General features: G+C 46.0%; 1 protein-coding gene across 1 annotated transcript in view; it reads right to left on the bottom strand.

The window, feature by feature from the left end:
* Window positions 1-19,015, bottom strand: part of RHBDD1 (rhomboid domain containing 1) — a 103,200-nt gene that overhangs the window by 41,201 nt on the left and 42,984 nt on the right. The window contains exons 4-5 of the mRNA XM_055121729.1: window positions 18,722-18,781; window positions 5,907-6,050 (exon numbers count right to left, since the gene is read on the bottom strand). Coding sequence (XP_054977704.1) covers window positions 5,907-6,050; window positions 18,722-18,781 — 204 coding nt within the window. The remainder of the gene's footprint in view (window positions 1-5,906; window positions 6,051-18,721; window positions 18,782-19,015) is intronic.

The raw sequence follows: 19,015 nt of genomic DNA, 5'->3' as shown, positions 1-19,015 counted from the left end.
AGCATGGTCATAGACAAATGGCCAAAAGTAACGACGAGACTAGGACCCTACTGGGGTTAGGAAGACTAACCTGGCCTTGAGGACTGCGGTCTGGAATATATAGTGAATGTCCTCAGGAAGAACCAAACTTTAAGTTTATTTCTTACTGTGCTCATACAGAATGACATTGCTAGTAATATTAGAAGTAGATTTACTATAACTAATTAAGTGGATTACTAGCTGAGGAAAGAAGAAAGCGACACACCCTGGACAGGATCCTGCCCTTGAGCGGATCTCCTAGTAATCTGGAGTAATCTCCTTAGATGAGATTTTGTTAATCTCCTAGAGGATTGGTGTTACCCCTCTTTGTTGATTTGTTAATGTTCAACCCACCTTTGTGTCACCACCCTATGTGATTGCTCTATAAACTAAAACTGTAAGAGAAGTAAGAGAGAACACACAGAAGCAGAGCACAAGAAGGAGCCATCCCAATCCAGTCCATACACAGTGGCTCGAGAAAACGTGAGTGGAGAGAGGGGGGGGAGAGAGGGATAGAGAGAGAGATGGAAGGAGAGGGAGAGGGAAAGAGAGAGAGATGGAGATAGAGGGAGGAGAAAGAGAGAGAGAGAGAGAGAGAGAGAGAGAGAGAGCCGCCCCGAGAGCCCTCGAACACAACACATCACATCACCCTTCCGCACGTGTGTTTGTACTTTTTACAGGTAGTGGTTGGGATTTAGGACAGGAGTGGCGAGTAGTTGGGAGGGGGATTAGTGCTCTTACAAAAGGAACCTCAGAGAACTCTCTGCCCTCTTCTGGAAAGTGGCCCTCTGCAGCTCTCAGTCCCTCATCCCCACCCCCACCCCTGCCCCTTCCTCACAGGCTCCAGCCTGCGGAAGTGTGAGAAATAGATGTCTGAGGTTCATAAGCCGAATGAAACACCCCCTTTTAGGGAGCCCGAGCAGACACAGCTGAGCCTTTTAGTAAAAGGGAATATATTCCCGGTCCAACAGGCCAGAATCATACTGTGTGACACCCGGGGAAGCAAGTCAGGTCCCAGAAGCAAAGGCCCGTGGGCTTTCAGGGCTATGACCTCCTGGGAAAGTGAGTGCAGGAACGCCGGGGAGGCAGCTGACCGCCCAGACAAGGAGAGGGGAACCGTCCGAGCCTCAGGAACGAAGGGAATGTACTGAGGGATGCACGGCTCTCGCCAATGCACTCTGCAAAGAGTGCATCCTACTGTTAAAAACGGAATTTTAAAAGAGATACAATAAAAATTAACAAGAAGCCCAGCCAAATATCCGAGTCTCTTTTGGAGGGTGCATGGTGCAGGGGAATGAACCCTGGCCTCACTCACGCCGGCAGTGCTCTGCAGCTGAGTGCCCGCCCAGTAACTGTCTAGAAAAGATCGTCAAAGCCCACCGAGGCCACCAGTCCTGAGGGGGCTGAGAAATGGGAGGCTCACGTGTACTGTGCGACCATCGCCTACCAGAGAGCTGCTCGGAGCCAGTGAAGGGGGCCTGGGCAGTGGAGGAGGGGACTAGCTGGCCACTGACGGACCGATGTCATCAGAGCGAGGACCTGAGTCCGAGTCTCCCAGCATGAGGCAATCTGAAGAACAAAGCACCATCCTCGAGGGTCTGGCCCGAGTCAAGGGTCCAAAGCTTCCAACAGAAGTGTCCAAGTCACGGAAATACATGGGGTAGGAGGGTTAAGCCGAGTAATGCCAACGAGAACCGCACAGGCAAATGGTGCTTTCTACAGTTCCCTTAGACTGGTTGTCTGGGGGAGGGGGGAGGGATCACAAAAATAGAAAAAGGCAGGGTGTGGTTTTCTATTGAAGGGAAACAGTGACCAAACATGACCTGAGAACACTGAAAAACTGGTTATCAAGGACAGCTTTGAGAAGTTGGAGAGCTCTGTCTAGGCAGTGGATGGCAGATGTTCTTAGAGACACACTGCTAGCTTCCTGGGACATGACGACAGTCACTGGCGAGTGCAGGGAGTAAGCCGTGGAATGTCCCTTTCTCCCGAGAGATCCCGAGTAGAGGCAGCTGGCATTCAAAGGGACCATCCAGCAGGCAGGGCACTTGCCTCGCACATAGCCGACGACAGAGGTTCAAACCCCAACACCTGGTGTGGAGTGCCGCAGTGCCCCCGCAAGTCCCGCTAGGAGCGACCCCGAGCTCAGAGCCAAGAGTAAGCCCAGAGCACTGCCAGGAGTGCCCCCCACCCGGATAAACAAAATCAAGGGTCAGCCAGAACAACTTTCCCTTCTTCCTGTTTCTCCCCTCCTCACTCTCGCCACAAATTCGACATTCAAATGAATCTGGGAAACGCCATGAACGGTTCCCTTTGAAGATCCAGGGTACCGATGATTCTACTTAGTTCTGCAATTAAGAAACCAATTTATTAAATTAATGTTTTCCAAACTTGTCTGACCACAGAGCTTTATTTTTAATGAATGAATCTGAAAGCATATGGATCTAGTTCCAAGGAAATGGATCAAAAGAGACTTCTTGAAGTGCTTTATACAGGAAAGGGTAGCAGCTTTACAAATTGTTTATATTAATTTCAATTTTATTTTTCTTAAAGCACTTCATGACCGCCTCATTAAATGTAAGGGAGGAGACAGCTTTTAAAGGCCTATATTATACTTTAGCTTCTATGTGGAAAAACTGTTCGGTTTGAATTTCTTTTACAAAATTCTGACCAGATGGTATATGGTCTTTTGTATCTTACATTTTTCCCATTCAATATTATATGCAATCGTATTTTCACACCACTAACTTTGCAAAGACATCATTTTCAATAGATGCATAGCATTTCTGTTTTCCGCAGGACTAATTTATCCCTTATTTATACCGCTTTGCAAATTTCAATCTACTGAAGATTTTTTCTTGTGATTATATCATATCTAATTATGAAATAAATGACTTTTACACAAACTCCCAACCATATCGCTATTATTTCCTTACACTAGATTCCCAAATAAGGAAGCACGGACTGTAAGTCTCAATTATGTATTTCCTGTGAGTTTTTCAGAAAGGTTATTCCAATCTGCACTCCATAGAGCACTAAAGAGAGTGACACACATTCAAAAAGAAAGAAAGGAAGGAAGGAAGGAAGGAAGGAAGGAAGGAAGGAAGGAAGGAAGGAAGGAAGGAAGGAAGGAAGGAAGGAAGGAAGAGAAAGAAAGAAAGAAAGAAAGAAAGAAAGAAAGAAAGAAAGAAAGAAAGAAAGAAAGAAAGAAAGAAAGAAAGAAAGAAAGAAAGAAAGAAAGAAAGAAAGAAAGAAAGAAACTGCTAATACAGAGAGAATTATTTTTAGGTGGGCACTGGTTGGCTGGTTGTAAGCAATTTTATAATTTAATATTTCAAGTTCTCTTCCATTTTCCCTCAGAGATCAGGGTCAATTACTGTACTATGTGGGTTCTTCACAAATTAACACTAACTCTCAGAACTTTTGTTAGAAAACACTACTCTGGTGGGGAGACCCCTCCCAACCCCAAGGGACCCAGCCCCAGGAGCCAAAAACCTCCAGAACCGGGCCACTGCCATGCTCACAGGCGCTCTCCACACATTCGGGCAGAGCATCCCCCACGAGTGAACCCATTTATTCCTGGACCACACGGCCGAGTTGGCGGCCTCACGATACTTCAAACCACACACCCTACCCATACTCCAAGATTACAGCACCACATTTGATAGGCTTCAAAGTAGGAGGCAACCAATCTTAGAGGGAAATATACATTTTTTTCCAGATATATATATAAAAAGCACACAAGGCTCAACCTTTAATAACATGAAGTGATCTCTTATAGAAGGGCTGAATGGCCCCTGGTGAAATGCAATCATTTCCACACTCTTTCCTCTAAGAATACTTTTTTTGCAGTATTTTTAGCAGTTTTTCATAACAAACAATATAAAAATATTATTTTGGTTCTGCTTTGGAGCAGGGATTGGTGTTCTGGATGGAAACATCTGAAATATGGTGGTGGGAAGGTGTAATGGTGGTGGAGTGGTGTTTGAAGAGTAAATTTAATGAAATATTGTGAACTAATTATAAAATTAAAAAATTATAAAAAAGAGAAAAACCACTCCTTTTCTATATATAGTTATATACATTTGTATATCTGTATATATTAGTCTTTCTTCTGTTGAGAATGTCCTATATTTAAAAAATTAATTATTCACCTGCATGCCTTCTTACTAGGATGTTTTCTGTTTTTAAAAAATGGGGGTCAGGGGCCGGGCCAGAGCGATAGTACAATGAGGAGGGCGTTTGCCTTGCACACGGCTGACCCAGGTTCGGGTTCGATGCCCAGCATCCCATATGGTTCCCCAAGCAACGCCAGGAGTGATTCCTGAGTGCAGAGCCAGGAGTAACCCCTGTGCATCCTCGGGTGTGACCCAAAAAGCAAAAAAAAAAAAAAAAATGTGGGCAGGGGTTTTGGTGAACTACTCCTGGCCTCACTTCAAGTCCCCAAACAAGAGGAGTTATGCCTCATCAGCGATTCTGTGTTCGGTTCGGGAGCCACAGCTGGCAGTGCTCGGGAGCTACGCGGACACTGTGCTCTAAGGTGCTCGTGGTGGTTGCTCAGCCTGTCGAGAGCCCCTCGAGCTTTCCCAGGCCCCCTCATGGTGCTGTGCTCAGGACAAATTCGACGTTTCAGCTCTTCTCCCCTGGACTTGGGAGTCACTGGGACAGAAACCCCGCAGGTGCACGTGCAGGGAATTTCCCCTCCCAGCCCCCACTGCGGGGCTAGTGCAGGCAGTGGCTGTGTGAAAGGAAGAGGCGACAACAATACTGGGGTCAGGAGGAGGGTGCCTGGCCTGATCAGGGTCAGCACAGCCCTGGACACTGACTGGCTGGGCACAGGCGTGGGGCAGGAGTTGTACAGAACTTCTGCCACCAGGCACCACGGAAGTTGTATCTCACAGAGATAAATAACTCGTTGTTTTTTACAACGAGTCCTGTGTATTTTAATTTCGGGCTAGAGAGATGCCTTGGTGAGCTGGAGCACATGCTCTGTGTCTGAGAAGAGGCCTGGGGCATGGGTTTGATCCTGGGCACTGCACGATCTTGAGCACTGCCAGGAGAGCCCACCTCCCCAAAAGAAAAGAAATAAAATTACTTAAGTACATAGGTTGGTCAAGCTTGACCCTAATTTCCAAGACCACTTAACTTTCCCAATGAAACAGATTCAATCACCTAATAATATGTCTTCCAATCTATAACTTTAAAAAAAAAAATCAAGAGGTGCCAGTTCTGGAAATAAGAGTCTGGCTAACACAGGTATCGGCAAGGCCGGAGTGATTCCCTGGGGCAGTCAGCTCACAGAGTGCGATTCCAACGGAAACCGCTCTTTCTGATTTCACACATTCCCAGACTGGGGGCCGGTTAAGTGTTTGACAGTAACGCCAGAGCACGAAGTGGGAGGGCTTACCAAACATGATAGCCTCTCAGTATCTGTACTGTAAACCATAATGCCCCAAAGCAGAGAGAGAGTATAGGGGAAGTTGTCTGCCATGGAGGCAGGGGGAGGGCTGAAAAGGGGGGTATACAGGGGACATTGGTGGTGGAGAATGTGCACTGGTGGAGGGATGGGTGTTTGATCATTGTATGATTGAAACTCAAACATGAAAGCTTGTAACTGTATCTCACAGTGTCACCGTCACTGTCATCCCGTTGCTCATCAATTTGCTTGAGCGAGCATCAGTAACATCTCCATTGCGATTCAATTTAAAGGAAAAAAAAGCCGAGTTTTCACAACATTCAGCCTGACACTTAACCCGCTCAGGTTGCTGGGAGGGGACCATCACATCCCAGCCTTCTTAGTGGCAGCTGCACGTGCGTCTCCAGCTACGGAGCCTTCTCAGAAACTAGTCCATATTTCACTGGCCACAACAGCCCCTCCCGACGCCTACCTTGGTCCCAGAGGCTGGCCCGCAGTGCTTGCTCCAGCTGCTCCTCTTCGCTCAGGCCTGCGGTGTACGCGTCGTAGTTCCTGGGCGCGTCTTCACGGTAGCCTGGTCTGCCGTTGTGGTAGGCATCCTGGTAGCCAGAGTAGCCTAGAGGCATGAGGAAAAGGCTGGAGATTAAGGCCGTGGAGGGCATTTCTCCTCTGCAAAATAAGATGATCATAGGGAATGCCTCATCGAGGGCGGGGAATTTCTTGTTAGTGTTGTACCCGCAGTGCCCACCATGGGGACAGACGTGAGTGAGTGCTTATGTGAGGAGGAGGGAAAGAGGAACTCTGCAAGTGGCCAGCGGTACTGGAGAGGGGACTGGAGTAGATTCTTTCCACTTTTGAGCTCTTTGATAAGTGCAGTATTTTCAGTCAGGTATCAAGGGAAAGGTGGAAGTCACCTTGGTAGGGTTAACTGATGGCGCCCGTGCAATGGGAGGCAGACCAACATCGGACATCAATACTAGGGGTCCCTGGGCTGGGCGGGGCCCCTCAGATGGTGAGTTATACTGAAATGCAGAAATCATCGTCTCTGTAGCTTGAATTCATTCTATGTCAGAAACCACAGTTTCTACTAGTAGCACTTTCAAGACATTGGTTACAGGGCCAGAGAGATAGTTAGAGGGGTTAAGGAGCTGCCTTGCCTTAATCCCCAGCACTGCCAGTGGCCCTCTGAGCACTAGCAGGAGTGATCCCTAAGCACAGAGCCAGGAGTAAGCACTGCCAGGTGTAGCCCCCAAATGAAGAATTGTGTTGCTGGATTAAACGAGAGACAGGACCTCATTATCAGTAAATGATGCTTTAAGAATCAAAGATGTGTACTCCTTTAATAAAGATAATTATAAGCAAAGTTCACTTTTTTGAGGGATTTTCATAAATCTTTTCAATTTTTCCTCCTTCATCACCCACTGTTATAAAATGTACCTGGAAGATTTTTTTTTCTCATAGAAACTGACAATCTAATTCTTCTAGAAAGAAAAACTAGTCAATATAAATTTTTTCCTTCTTTTTCTTTTAAAATTGAAGTACCATGATTTAGGATACTGTTAATGACAGTCTACGCATCCAATGTCCGACACCAACCCCTCTACCAGTCTCAGGGTCCCCCCGAAAAGGCCCCCCCTCCCACCCCTAGTCAGCCCAGTACTGCTAACCAATTCTCAGATTCTAATGTACCTTGAAGATGGATGTGAATCAAGTATTTAATTAGGGAGCTTTTTATTGTTTATGAAAACCCCAAACTTAAATGAATCTTACTGTATGTCTTCTTATTACCTAACATAGTACAGGTCTGAGATTGATTCCTATTCTAACAAGACTATAGAACCCACCACACACACACACACACACACACACACACACACACACACACACACACACACACACACACGTGCCAGGAGAGAGTATGGCTGAGAATTCACATTCAGAATTTTTGATAAATTTTTGTTGTTGTTGTTTTTACTTTAAACACCATGGTGTAGAAAATTGTTCATAATACACTTGTTACGGGCATTCAATGTTCCAACACCAATCCCACCACAGTGTGACCTTCCTTACAACACTGTCCCCAGGTTCCCAACCACCCCCCAAGCCTACCCCCCCATCAGGCTTTAATATAAAGTAAAATTATTTTATACTGCATGTTGCAACTGAATGACTAAATTAATCATCAAAACATATTTCAGTAAAAGAAAATTTGTGAAAATTGTTATACCTCACGATGGAGTCCCTGTCTGAGGGTCCCTGTCTGAGGGTAACTAAACCTTTTACTAAACTGTGCACTAAACTAGCTGGGCCTTTTGTGTTACTGTTTTTGTTTATTGAGCCTCGTTGTCTTCTCTCTTACTTCCCCATTGAAGCTGGGTGTGCGCCTATAGGGGTATCAGTATTGTGGAGTTTGGAGATGTCAGGATGTAGTAGGTGGATGAGTTTGCACCTGGCAGCTGGGGGATGTGGTTGTGGCTGCCAGAAAATAGTTGGCATTGGGGGCATGTTGTCTGCACCCACTCCCAAGGTGACCCCAGAGTTTTCAGCATGAAAAGTGGTATATATGGAATTTTAGTCTGTGTGGTGGCTGAGAGGACTGCAGCGAGAGCACAGTGGGTAGGGCGTTTGCCTTGCATGTGGCTGACTTGGGTTCGATTCCTCCGTCCCTCTCAGAGAGCCCAGCAAGCTACCAAGATGTATTCGATATGCCAAATTCAGCAGAGTCTGGCAAGCTCCCCGTGATGTATTCGAGATGCCAAAAACAGTCACAACAAGTCTCACAATGGAGACGTTACTGGTGCCCACTTGAGCAAATTGATGAACAATGGGACAACAGTGCTACAGTGTGGCTGAGACTAGCCGTGAAGCTGTGGAGCTGGGCTGTTAGCATGGCAGCTGCAGGGGGTGTGGGTGTGGCTGCCCCAGTTTTGGCACAGTGGGGACTGGGTCCATCCCGCTCCCAAAGGCACCCTACAATTTTCAAACAAAGACTGGGTGTACTCGTGAATATCTTGCAGCTTGGCTCCCATCTCTTCCGAGATTAGTCGTGAATCTGTAGAGCTGAGCCTTGAGTCTGATGGCAGTGGCTGTGGAATACCGCTCCTGAACACTGGCTTTGGAGCTATTTTGTTTGATTTTGGAGGTGCCACCTCAGCAGTATTCAGGGCCTCTCCCCTGCAATTCGCAGGGACCACGCAGTGTTAAGGACAAACCTCAACCTCCCACGTGCAAAGTATGTACTCAGCCAGGGGCCACTCTAAAATTTACTTCTGTCTTGGTTGTGAATGAAATGTTTTCCTGATACTTAAAATTAAGAGGGAAATGATTTAAATGCTTCCCATAAAAAGTGTTAGCGGGGCTGGAGCGATAGCACAGCGGGTAGGGTGTTTGCCTTGCACGTGGCCGACCCAGGTTCGATTCCCAGCATCCCATATTGTCCCCTGAGGACCGCCAGGAGTAATTCCTGAGTGCAGAGCCAGGAGTAACCCCTGTGCATTGCCAGGTGTGACCCAAAAAGAAAAAAAAACAGTGTTAGTACTATATAGTCTTTTTCACATAAATATGAAATAACAATAAAACATACTAATCTAGTTTCAGATCATCTAATTTAGCTACATATGCCCATATGTATATTCGTATGTATTTGTATTGTTGGTATGTCTTACCAAGTTCTTGTGCCTACTAGTTACATTTTTATGGCATCTGTACTGAGATGTAATTGACAAACTATACAATTTGGCATTTTAAAGGTTTTTTATAACTAAATGCATTTTAATATACTCATAGAATTTGTACTATCATCACCAAAATCAATTCTGGTGAGTGTTGGGGTGGGCTGATCTACCAGCACTGCTCAGGGCTTACGCCTGTCTCTGCGCTCAGGTGTCACTCCTGGTGGTACTCGGGCCACTCTATGTGGTACCAGGAATCAAACGTAGGACAGCTGTGTGCAAGGCAGATGCCTTAGCCCCTGCACTATCTCTCTGGCCCTGCCAAAATCAATTTTAGTACATTTCAAAGTTGTATCCTTCAGCTACCACTCTATTCTCCCAGCCCGGGGTAAACATTTTTCTCCTTTCTGTCTTTATTCTGGACACTCACATAAATGGAATCACACAGTAAATAGTATTTTGAGTCTGGCTTCTTTCACTTGGCTTGTTTTCAAGGTTCATCCATGTTGAAACATAAGCTAATACATCATTCCCTTGAACGGCCAAATAAAATTCTATCCTATCACCGTATCACTGTTTCTTCACTCAGGAGGTGACAGACATTTGTGTTTGTTTCCACTATTCTGAGAATGCTGCTATGATATGAACATTATTGTGCACATATTTATGTGGACATATGATTTCATTTCTCTTGGGTGTATTTCTAAGAGTGAATTATACAGCAATTCTATGTTTAACCATTTGCAAAATCACCAGAATATTTTCTAAAGAAGACGCCCTGTTTTATCTTCACACAGCAAAGCATATCATTTAAGATTTCTCGGCATCTTTACTAGCACTTCCTATCAACACCTGTCTTGTACATGACAACCATCAAAGTGAGTACAGAGTGAGATCCCACCACGGTTTTAATGACTAATGATGATCACGGACATTCTTTTCAGTGATCATTAGCCACTAGCCTCTTCTTTAAAAACCTGTTTACTGAGAGTCTCTGCCCACTGTTCATGGTTAGTACAACAGTCTTTCATCCTGCTACTGCATTACCTTGAAAGCCATTAAATAAACTATTTAAACAAACTTTAAAGTGGCTGGAGCTACAGCACAGCATGGGAGGGCACTTGGCCTTGCACACAGATGACCCAGGTTTGGTCCCAGCACAGTATATAGTCCCCTTGGGCACTGCCAGGAGTTACTCATCCCTAAGCACTGAGTCAGGAGTAAGACCCAAGCACCACCTGGCATGCTCCCCATCAGTAACTGTCACTGTCACTGTCATCCCGTTGCTCATCGATTTGTTCGAGCGGGCACCAGTAACGTCTCTCATTGTGAGACTTATTGTTACTGTTTTTGGCATATCCAATACACACGGGTAGCTTGCCAGGCTCTGCCGTGCGGGCTCCATACTCTCAGTAGCTTGCCGGGCTCTCCGAGAGGGGTGGAGGAATCGAACTCGGGTTGGCCACGTGAAAGGAGAATGACCAACTGCTGTGCTATCAGTAACAAATCACAAAAAATAAATTGGAAAAAAAAAAGTAAGCATTGAACTAAAAATTTCAGGATTTGGGGGACCGTATATGACAAGCCTTCCTCTCAGACAACAAAGTGGGACTTAACTAACTACTTCCAATAACCCAAATGTCAGACCCTCACATGCTTCCCGGGTTTGAGCGGTAACAATGTGACACTGAAAATGGGAGGAAGATATCTCAGTTCCCCCAATCCTCAAAACCGTTTAAGAGTGAAGCAGAGGCTCAGGGAACAGCTCAAGGCAAGAAGAAACAAAGCAAACCCCAACCTGCAGGCCTTCTGAGTCCCTCCCCCCAGGAGCTACCCACAGGCACCCGGTGTGCACCCAGCGTGGTCCACGGGGTGCCGCTTGCTGGGCCCTCCCCAACCCCACCCCAACAACAACGTGCACATGCGACGCTCATGTAGGTAGGACAGGGAAGGCCCCCGCCCAAGGCAATGGCAAAAGCTGACCTTGCAGAAAACAGGAAAGCGGGAACTACAGCCTGAGAAGACCCTCACCTATCTACAGCAACAGACTCAGAGAAGACCCTCACTATCTACAGCAACAGACTCAGAGACACTGCTGCAGAAACAAAAGGCCAGGAAAGGAATTTCAAAGACCAGCACCACTCCCTGCCCACGCCCCCTCCTAAGCGGAGGGCTTTGACCCGGGAAGGAGCCCCACATGGGGCAGGTTGGAGAAACCCTGTAACGGCCAGCTTGAACAAAGGACGGGCGCAGAGGCTGCGCCCAGGTGCTGCTTGTGCACGCGTGTGGCCCGCAGCTCCCCTCCTGAGACGAGGCCCTTCGCGCCTTCATGTCCGATGCTGCGGTGTGCGGAGGGCTCTCCCCGCCCTTGGAGGAGCCACTCTCCACTCGCCCACTGTTCTCTTCCTCCTTCCCTTCAAAACCTCCAAATAAACACCGTAATTTCCCTGCTCGTCTACTCCTGAAATTCCTTCCTGCCAGGCGAGACAAGAGCCCAGTAACCTGGGCCCTGGTGGCAGGGGCGGGTGGGGAGAGAGCGACCCTCTTTCTCCGCCCGGCTTCACGTAAGTCACCTGTGGGACCCACTGACACCAAAGCGACTTGTCTGCAAGCACTGCAATGGGATGGTCCTGCTCTGGGTGGGCACCTCAGCCCCAGCGCCTGTGAGCACCAACCACCACGACACAGTCACCCCCACCGCAGCCAAGTGCCACAGCCAAGAGCGGGCTGCCCCTGGCATCACAACCCACAGCTAGAAAGGGAAGCGGCATAAATACAGCAGCAGCAATAAAACCCAGAAGCGAAATCGTGGGGCCATCTCCAGCAGGCACCCCTTAACCCGGAAGTGGAATCGTGGGGCCCGCTCCAGCAGGAACCCTTTAACCCGGAAGCAGAATCTTGGGGCCATCTCTAGCAGGTGCCCTTCAACCCGGAAGCGGAATTATGGGCCCATCTCCAGTAGGCGCCCTTTAACCCGGAAGCGGAATTATGGGCCCATCTCCAGCGGGCGCCCTTTTGCCCAACGGTGTCCGCTGCAGAGCCAGCGGAAAGCGTTGGCCCTCGTTATGCAGCGGAATTCACAGCCGGTGCCAAGAGATACTGGCACTCTGCAAAACGCTGCTCTCCCTACTTCTCGCCAGAAGCACACACAAAACAAAATCAACCTTCCATTTCAGGGCAAAGGGGTCGGAACGCCAACCACATGTCTATTTCACAAAGAACAAAAGCCAGGGGCAACCGTCCTCAAACACAATAGAATATTTACAGAGCAGTCGCCGGGCTGCACAGAGACGCCCCACTCCCCGAGAGCGCCAATTACCTCCCTGCAACCCAGAGAGCGTGTTGGGCCCTTTCCCAGATGGCTCATTACCACTCTCAAACCCCTGTGGAAAGTCGTTTTACTACAGCAGGGTCTAAGCAGCATTGCTACACATCTACCCCCAAAATGTTCACTGATTCTTTAAAAAAATAATAATAATAAGCCTCCAGACTCTGAAAACGCATTTATACAAAGGCCACAGACACTGGAACACCAGAAGTTTTCACTGTCAGGTGAACTTGCTACAGGGGAGGCAACTTTTTCTGGACAGAGGAGAAACATTTTTCTTCATGCTATTTACTTGCTAAAACTCCCAGCCCTGTCTTAATGAAATAAAGCCTACTTTCTTAAACATCTGAATATTATAAAATCTAATTTGGTACTTCTTAGATAAAATGTGGGGAGAGAGAAAGGGAAAGTTTCGTTGCCATTAAGTTTAAAAAACAAAAACAAAAACATGCGGTTAAAGGTTCTATATCATCAGTCATAAGTCATCAACAAGATCAAAAATCCCATCAATAAGTATTATAATGAGAACATGTCTCCCAGGACCAAAAATTTTCTACAGCTGGTCGCTGGCCCAATCAGATATTCTTAAATCTTCTTAATAAACATGGCTGGAAAAAAACCCTAACAATCAAACACTTAAGATAAATAAGTTTAAATTACATCCTGTGATGAATACTAGTTTAATATTCTTTTGTAGCTATATACTTTGGCTCTGTCGTAAAAGAAATTCTGGTTATCATTATTCTATTAACCACTCCATCTGTTCTTCATATGCATACCAGGATTTCATGGCAAAAGAGATCAAGAAACACCACCAAGATTAGAAAAATTGGTACCAGCTTTTTTAAACATTCATGGGGTTCTCTGACCTATAAAGACTTTTCCAGCTAAGGACAGCCATATTAAGAATAAATCATGACTTGTAAGAGACACATATGCTTTCTTAAAAGTTCCCTAGATGACCATTAGCATGGCCACCTGGCCTTGCGGAGCTCAGCCTTTGAAGAATCGAAATCACTTTGGAGAAAGGAATAGAAACACAGTCATCTTACCAGGGGCAAGCAAGGTAAAGGGACCCTTTATTTTTGCCTTTAATTCCCTCCTCCATGTGGTTGTTTCGCCAGGCCTCTTACATATGAAAGAGAAAAGGCGAAAGAGAATAAAAGAAGGGAAATCTGCCCTATTTTGTAAGGTCAGATCAGCAAAAGGCTCCACTCAAGGCCCTGTACAATACATAAACAGGGACTAGGAAGAAGGAGCAACTAGCAAGTCCTTCCATCACTAATTTGCCTGTGCAACTACAGCCAAATTACTTACCCTTCTAAGCCTCAATTTCCCAGCTGTCACATAAGACATTAGGGGCAGGCAGTCTGTGACAGTTTAAGCTATGTCTGCACATAAGTTCGTTCTTATTATTCCCTCTGGCCAGAGGAACATTTCTGTGCTTCATTAAAAAATGAACCCAGAGACAAGTCTTTTTTACTTCGAGCAACGTCAAGGTGTTAGTGATCATGGATCTATCCACTAGCCAGCAGGAAGAGTGGAAGTTAAAGTGACCCGGTTCCATGAGCAACAACCTATAGGATTCAACATTCTTGGAGGTGAGTTTACCAGCGTGCTGATAACAGCTCCCCTCTTGAGGCCAAGCCACAGTCGAGGCAGTGCACAGCACTGCCCAGACACTCCCTCCCACACCAGCATCATGTTCCTAGGATCTGAAGCATCCAGGATCAGTGGAGGTGAGAATCTCAGAAGTGAGGTTTCCTGGGGCAGCTATAGTACTCAAGAACCCTGAGACTCTACAGAACTCAGTCTAAGTTCACTCTTGTATCTCTGATCCCATTAAAAAAAAAAAAAAGAGGTCCAAGTCCCTGTCGCCATCCATTCCTTTATGAATTAGTCTGGAATAAACCCGAGGCATAAACATACTGTAAAAGTCCTGCAGGAGATTTGCGTATACAGAAGAGACTTATCATCATCATCATGCAAACCCTTAGAACTATATCCAAAATGAAGCATGCAGTTCCAAAAGTATCATGCTACTGATTAAATTCTTCAGTGGCATTCCAGTACAATCTGGGTAATCCCCAAAGGGCCTTTCATAACACCTTCCCTAGTGCTTTCACTCCCTCCCATAACTTGCATTCATCCATTCAAACCCAGCACGCGGCTCCCAGTGCAGATCCCTAGTGCCTACGTCCCCGGCAGACCTCAGGCCGAGCTCTCGAAGCACCAAGTCAACACCTCAGCTGGCCTGCACAAACAAGTGGAAGATTGCAAAAAAAGATAAGAAACATGTGTCCTTGAACTCTGACAAGCAAGACAGGATTTCAAAAAAAGGAAGCAAATACAAATATGTGTATACAGCAAGAAGACAGAATTAGCAGTCAGGGATTTTAAGACGGCCATTCTAATTTTACTCACAATCTAAAGATGTACATGAATGTGATAAGGAGAGACCTATAGGATCTAAGAGAGACTATGAATGGAACTTCTAGAGCTGAAAAATAAAATACCTGGGAGAAAAAAAGTGGTTAGAGGGGCTTCAAAGCCGACTGACCACACAGGGGAAGGAAGATGAGTGAACACAAAGCAACAGATTCGACAGTGGGCCAGAGATATGCTACAGCAGGTAAGGTGCTTGGCCAAAAGCGGTTCAAACTCTGGCATCGCTTATGTCCCCCAAGCACCTCCAGGACTGTTCCCTGAGCACAGAGCCAAGAGTAAACCCTCAGTACCACTGGGTGTATGGTCCAAAACCAAATGAACAAAGAAGCATAAACAAATTTTGCAAACTTCAGTCAGCTTGTGCCAATGACAGGACCCAGCCTTCGGGAACTAGAGGGGTGCAGAGAAAGCATCATGGCGTAAATGAAAACCAGGAAGGGGGAGATGTCCCTTAACTCTTTAGTCAGACAAGAACAGAAAACAACTGATCAAGAAATCTGCACTTAGGGCTAGAGCGATAGTACAGCAGGCAGTGAGTTTGCCTTACACTTGGATGACCATGGTTCAATCCCTGGCATCCTGTATGGTCCCCTGGGCACCACCAGGAATAAATCCTGAGTGCAGAGCCAAGAAAACCTCCTGAGCATAGCCAGGTGTGGCCCTCAAGCAAAACAAACAAATTAAAAAAATCTGCATTAGGAGAAATGTTTAAGAATTAGCGTCTTGAGGCTGAAAAAACTGCCAGCACATGGAAATAGATCTACACACAAGTCATCTTCTGCTCCAGTGGATCACACAGCCACCCACTCGCCCCCAAACCACGCACAGACAAGGAACACACAAAGCTTGGAATACTCAATCACAGCATTAGCTCACTTACAAGAATCAGACCAACCCGTGAGTGCTGCACACAAGGCAGGCCACTGAACTGACGGTGGACAAAACCCACTGGATTGAGCGCACTCCCAGAGAAAGAGAAAGGAATTTATGCTCTAAATCAAACCAGGGTGACTGCTTGCTCAAACAAGTCAAACACAAACACGAAAATCAACTTTCTACAGAAGATCTTAACAGGATCCAGAGTTTTACAACAAAATATTCCAAATATTCAGATGCAATTTTTTTTTTTTTTTTTACTGATCCCACAAACCCAAACAGAATAATGTCATCAATTCTCAGGAGAAAAATGCAATCAACAGATGCCAGCCACATGAGAGGAATCAGACCATGGAATAATCTGGAAGACTTTAAAGATGTAAGAGCCGCACTCTGTGAGATAAGGAACCCTCTTGAAGTGGAAGGACGGAAGAATTTTCAACAGAGACACAGAAATTATTTTTCCAAATTCCAAATAGAAATTGGGAAAAAAATTCAATAGTTATTTTTAAGTCACTGAATTAGTTTAATCACTGAATGGAGATGACAAGTGAGTTAGTGACTTGAGCACAGACAAGAATTATCCAACATGGGGGCAGGAGCGATAGTACAGTGGGGAGGGAGTTTGCCTTGCACAGGCTGACATGGGTTCCATCCCCAGCATCCCATATGGTTCCCCAAGCACTGCCAGGGGTAATTCCTGAGCATAGAGCGAGAAGTAATCCCTGGTCATTACCGAGTGTTGCCCAATTAAGCCAAAAAAAAAAAAAAAGAAGAATTATCTAACATGAAGAACATAGAAAATAAAGGGCGGGTGGAGGGAGAGGTGGAGGACAGAGAGGGAGCAAAAGTGGAAGGGTTTGAAGAACACTAGCACAGTACCTACCATTCATGTCACTCACATCTCAGATGCCAAAGGAAAAGATCTGGGAGAGAAAACACTTTGTGATAAGACTATCTGAAACTCTCTCAGATTTGGCAAAAGACAAAAATAAATGAAGCAAAAACTGACAGAATTAAAAGGAGATAAAGACAATTCCAGAACCACAGCCAGAGATTTTTAACCCTCTCTTAGCCTTGCTAGAAATGTTAGATTTTTAAAAAATCATTAAAGATAAAAGAGATATGAACAAGATAGTCACCTTGACCTTTGGTTTATATCAAATAATATATACGAGCACTGTAGCACTGTCATCCCATTTCCTCGAGTGGGCACCAGTAATGTCTCCATATGAGACTTGTTATTACAGTTTTTGGCATATCGAAAACACCACAGGTAGCTTGCTAGGCTCTGCCGTGAGGGCAGGATACTCTCAGTAGCTTGCCAGGCTCTCCGAGAGGGACGAAGAAATCGAACCCAGGTAGGCTGCGTGCAAGGCAAACGCCCTGTTTGCTGTGCTATCTTTCCAGCCCAATATATACAAAATGGCAGAATATACATTATTTGCAAGGGTACCTGGTAATTCCCCTGGACAGATCATATACTGAAAAAAAGCAAAAGTAGTACTGAGTTAAAAGTTAGGCAGGTAGGCAAGCAGTACGGTGGGAAGGGTGAAAGTACAGTGGAAACTCTGCACACAGTCAAACCGAGTTCAATCTCTGGCACCCCATATGGTCCCCTCAAGCCCCATCAGGAATGATCCCTGAGTGCAGAGCCAGGAGTAAGCACTGACTTAGCTGGGTGTGGCCCCAAAACAGAGACAAAAAGGAAAAGTAGTTGGGAGCTGGAGCCACAGTACAGCAGATAGTCCGTTTGCTTGGCACTCAGCAAACCCGGGTTCATCCCCCTGCATCCTACATGGTATCCCGCCAGGAATAACTCCTGAGTGCAGAGCTAGGAGTAACCACTGAGCATCGCAGGGTGTGACCCAAAAAGTCGACCCCCCCCCCCGAAAAAAAGAATTTAGTGACTGAAAACCAGAAACTACAGAGTATTACCTAGCAATAAGAGAATTCCATGAGGAGCAATTAACAAAAGTGGGTAACAAGGGAGATAACAATTGTCCACAAAAGGGGCTGGTAGCACAAGAGGAGCGATAGTACAGTGGGTAGGGCCTTTGCCTTGCATGCAGCCAACCCAGGTTCAATCCCAGCATCCAATATGGTCCCTTGTGCACCACCTGCAATAATTCCTGAATGCAGAGCCAGGAGGAAGCCTTGAGCATTACCGTGTGTGACTCCTTCTCCCCCCCAAAAAAATTTTCACCTCTTTCACCAGTCTGAAGATGTCAAAGGTGGACAACTAAAGAAGTAATCTAGCTAGCTGTCTATGTGTGCATTTTCGCCATGGCCAGCAGGTGGGACTATTTGCAACTGAGACCACACAGTCAACGAAACTCTGGGTCTAAACAGTTTATCAGGCCTTTAAGGTGCCAATCCCAGATTTAAATGACAGCGGTTGTCAGCTGGGGTAATTATGAAAGATAATGTTTCTGCAGCCTATTGTCTCCTGGTGCTGGGATATTATCATAAAGCCTCCCCAGGCTGCGATGTAAGGCTCTAAAGGATGCATGTGTGAATGTATAACTTTGTAATAATAGATCAGAAGTTTTAAGAGAAATCCTTTTTACCTGTTCACACAGACATCCTGGGAAAAATATATTCTCTCCCAGTTTCAAGGAACTTACTCGCTCACTGCACAGTCTGTTCAGTTGAGGATCCCGAAACCTGAGCCTAGTAAGCATCTTCTCATATCTGAGGGATGGTGCACCAATCACAGTATTTTCATGCTAGTCTAACTTCTCCCGTGGTCTTCTAACCACCTCAGCAAACACGCTCCCTGGCTTCTCCGGGTCTCCCCTCCACCAAGCACATCATGTACACCAGAGGCACATGCATACTACATGGGTGAAGGAACCGTTCGACACGGCCGTAAACCTGCAGTGGCCGGGGCGGCTCTGGAGCGGTGAATGCTCTGACTTTAAATAGTAAGATAAGACATATTAAATGCAATAAAGTACATACCTGCACTACTAAAGTGGTGGTATTGCTGTCGTGGGTAGCCAATGTTGGAGGAAAAAATGCCTAAATATGAAGGAAACAAATGAGTTAATTCTTGCAATAAGAATACCCATCCCAGCTTTATGGACATATGGCTGACAAACTTGGGTATATATTTAGATTACACTACCTGATGATTTTAAAAGGATGCATGATTATCTGACACACAAATACAATGTGAAACAATGGACACAGTTAACATATCTATCACCTCACACAGTGAGGGTGTGTGTGTGTGTGTGTGTGTGTGCGCGCGCA

Source organism: Sorex araneus, chromosome X (assembly GCF_027595985.1).
Source record: "Sorex araneus isolate mSorAra2 chromosome X, mSorAra2.pri, whole genome shotgun sequence".
NCBI classification, from domain to species: domain Eukaryota; kingdom Metazoa; phylum Chordata; class Mammalia; order Eulipotyphla; family Soricidae; genus Sorex; species Sorex araneus.
The sequence above is the reverse complement of the archived record's forward strand: the minus strand, read 5'-3'. Positions and strand labels throughout refer to the sequence as shown.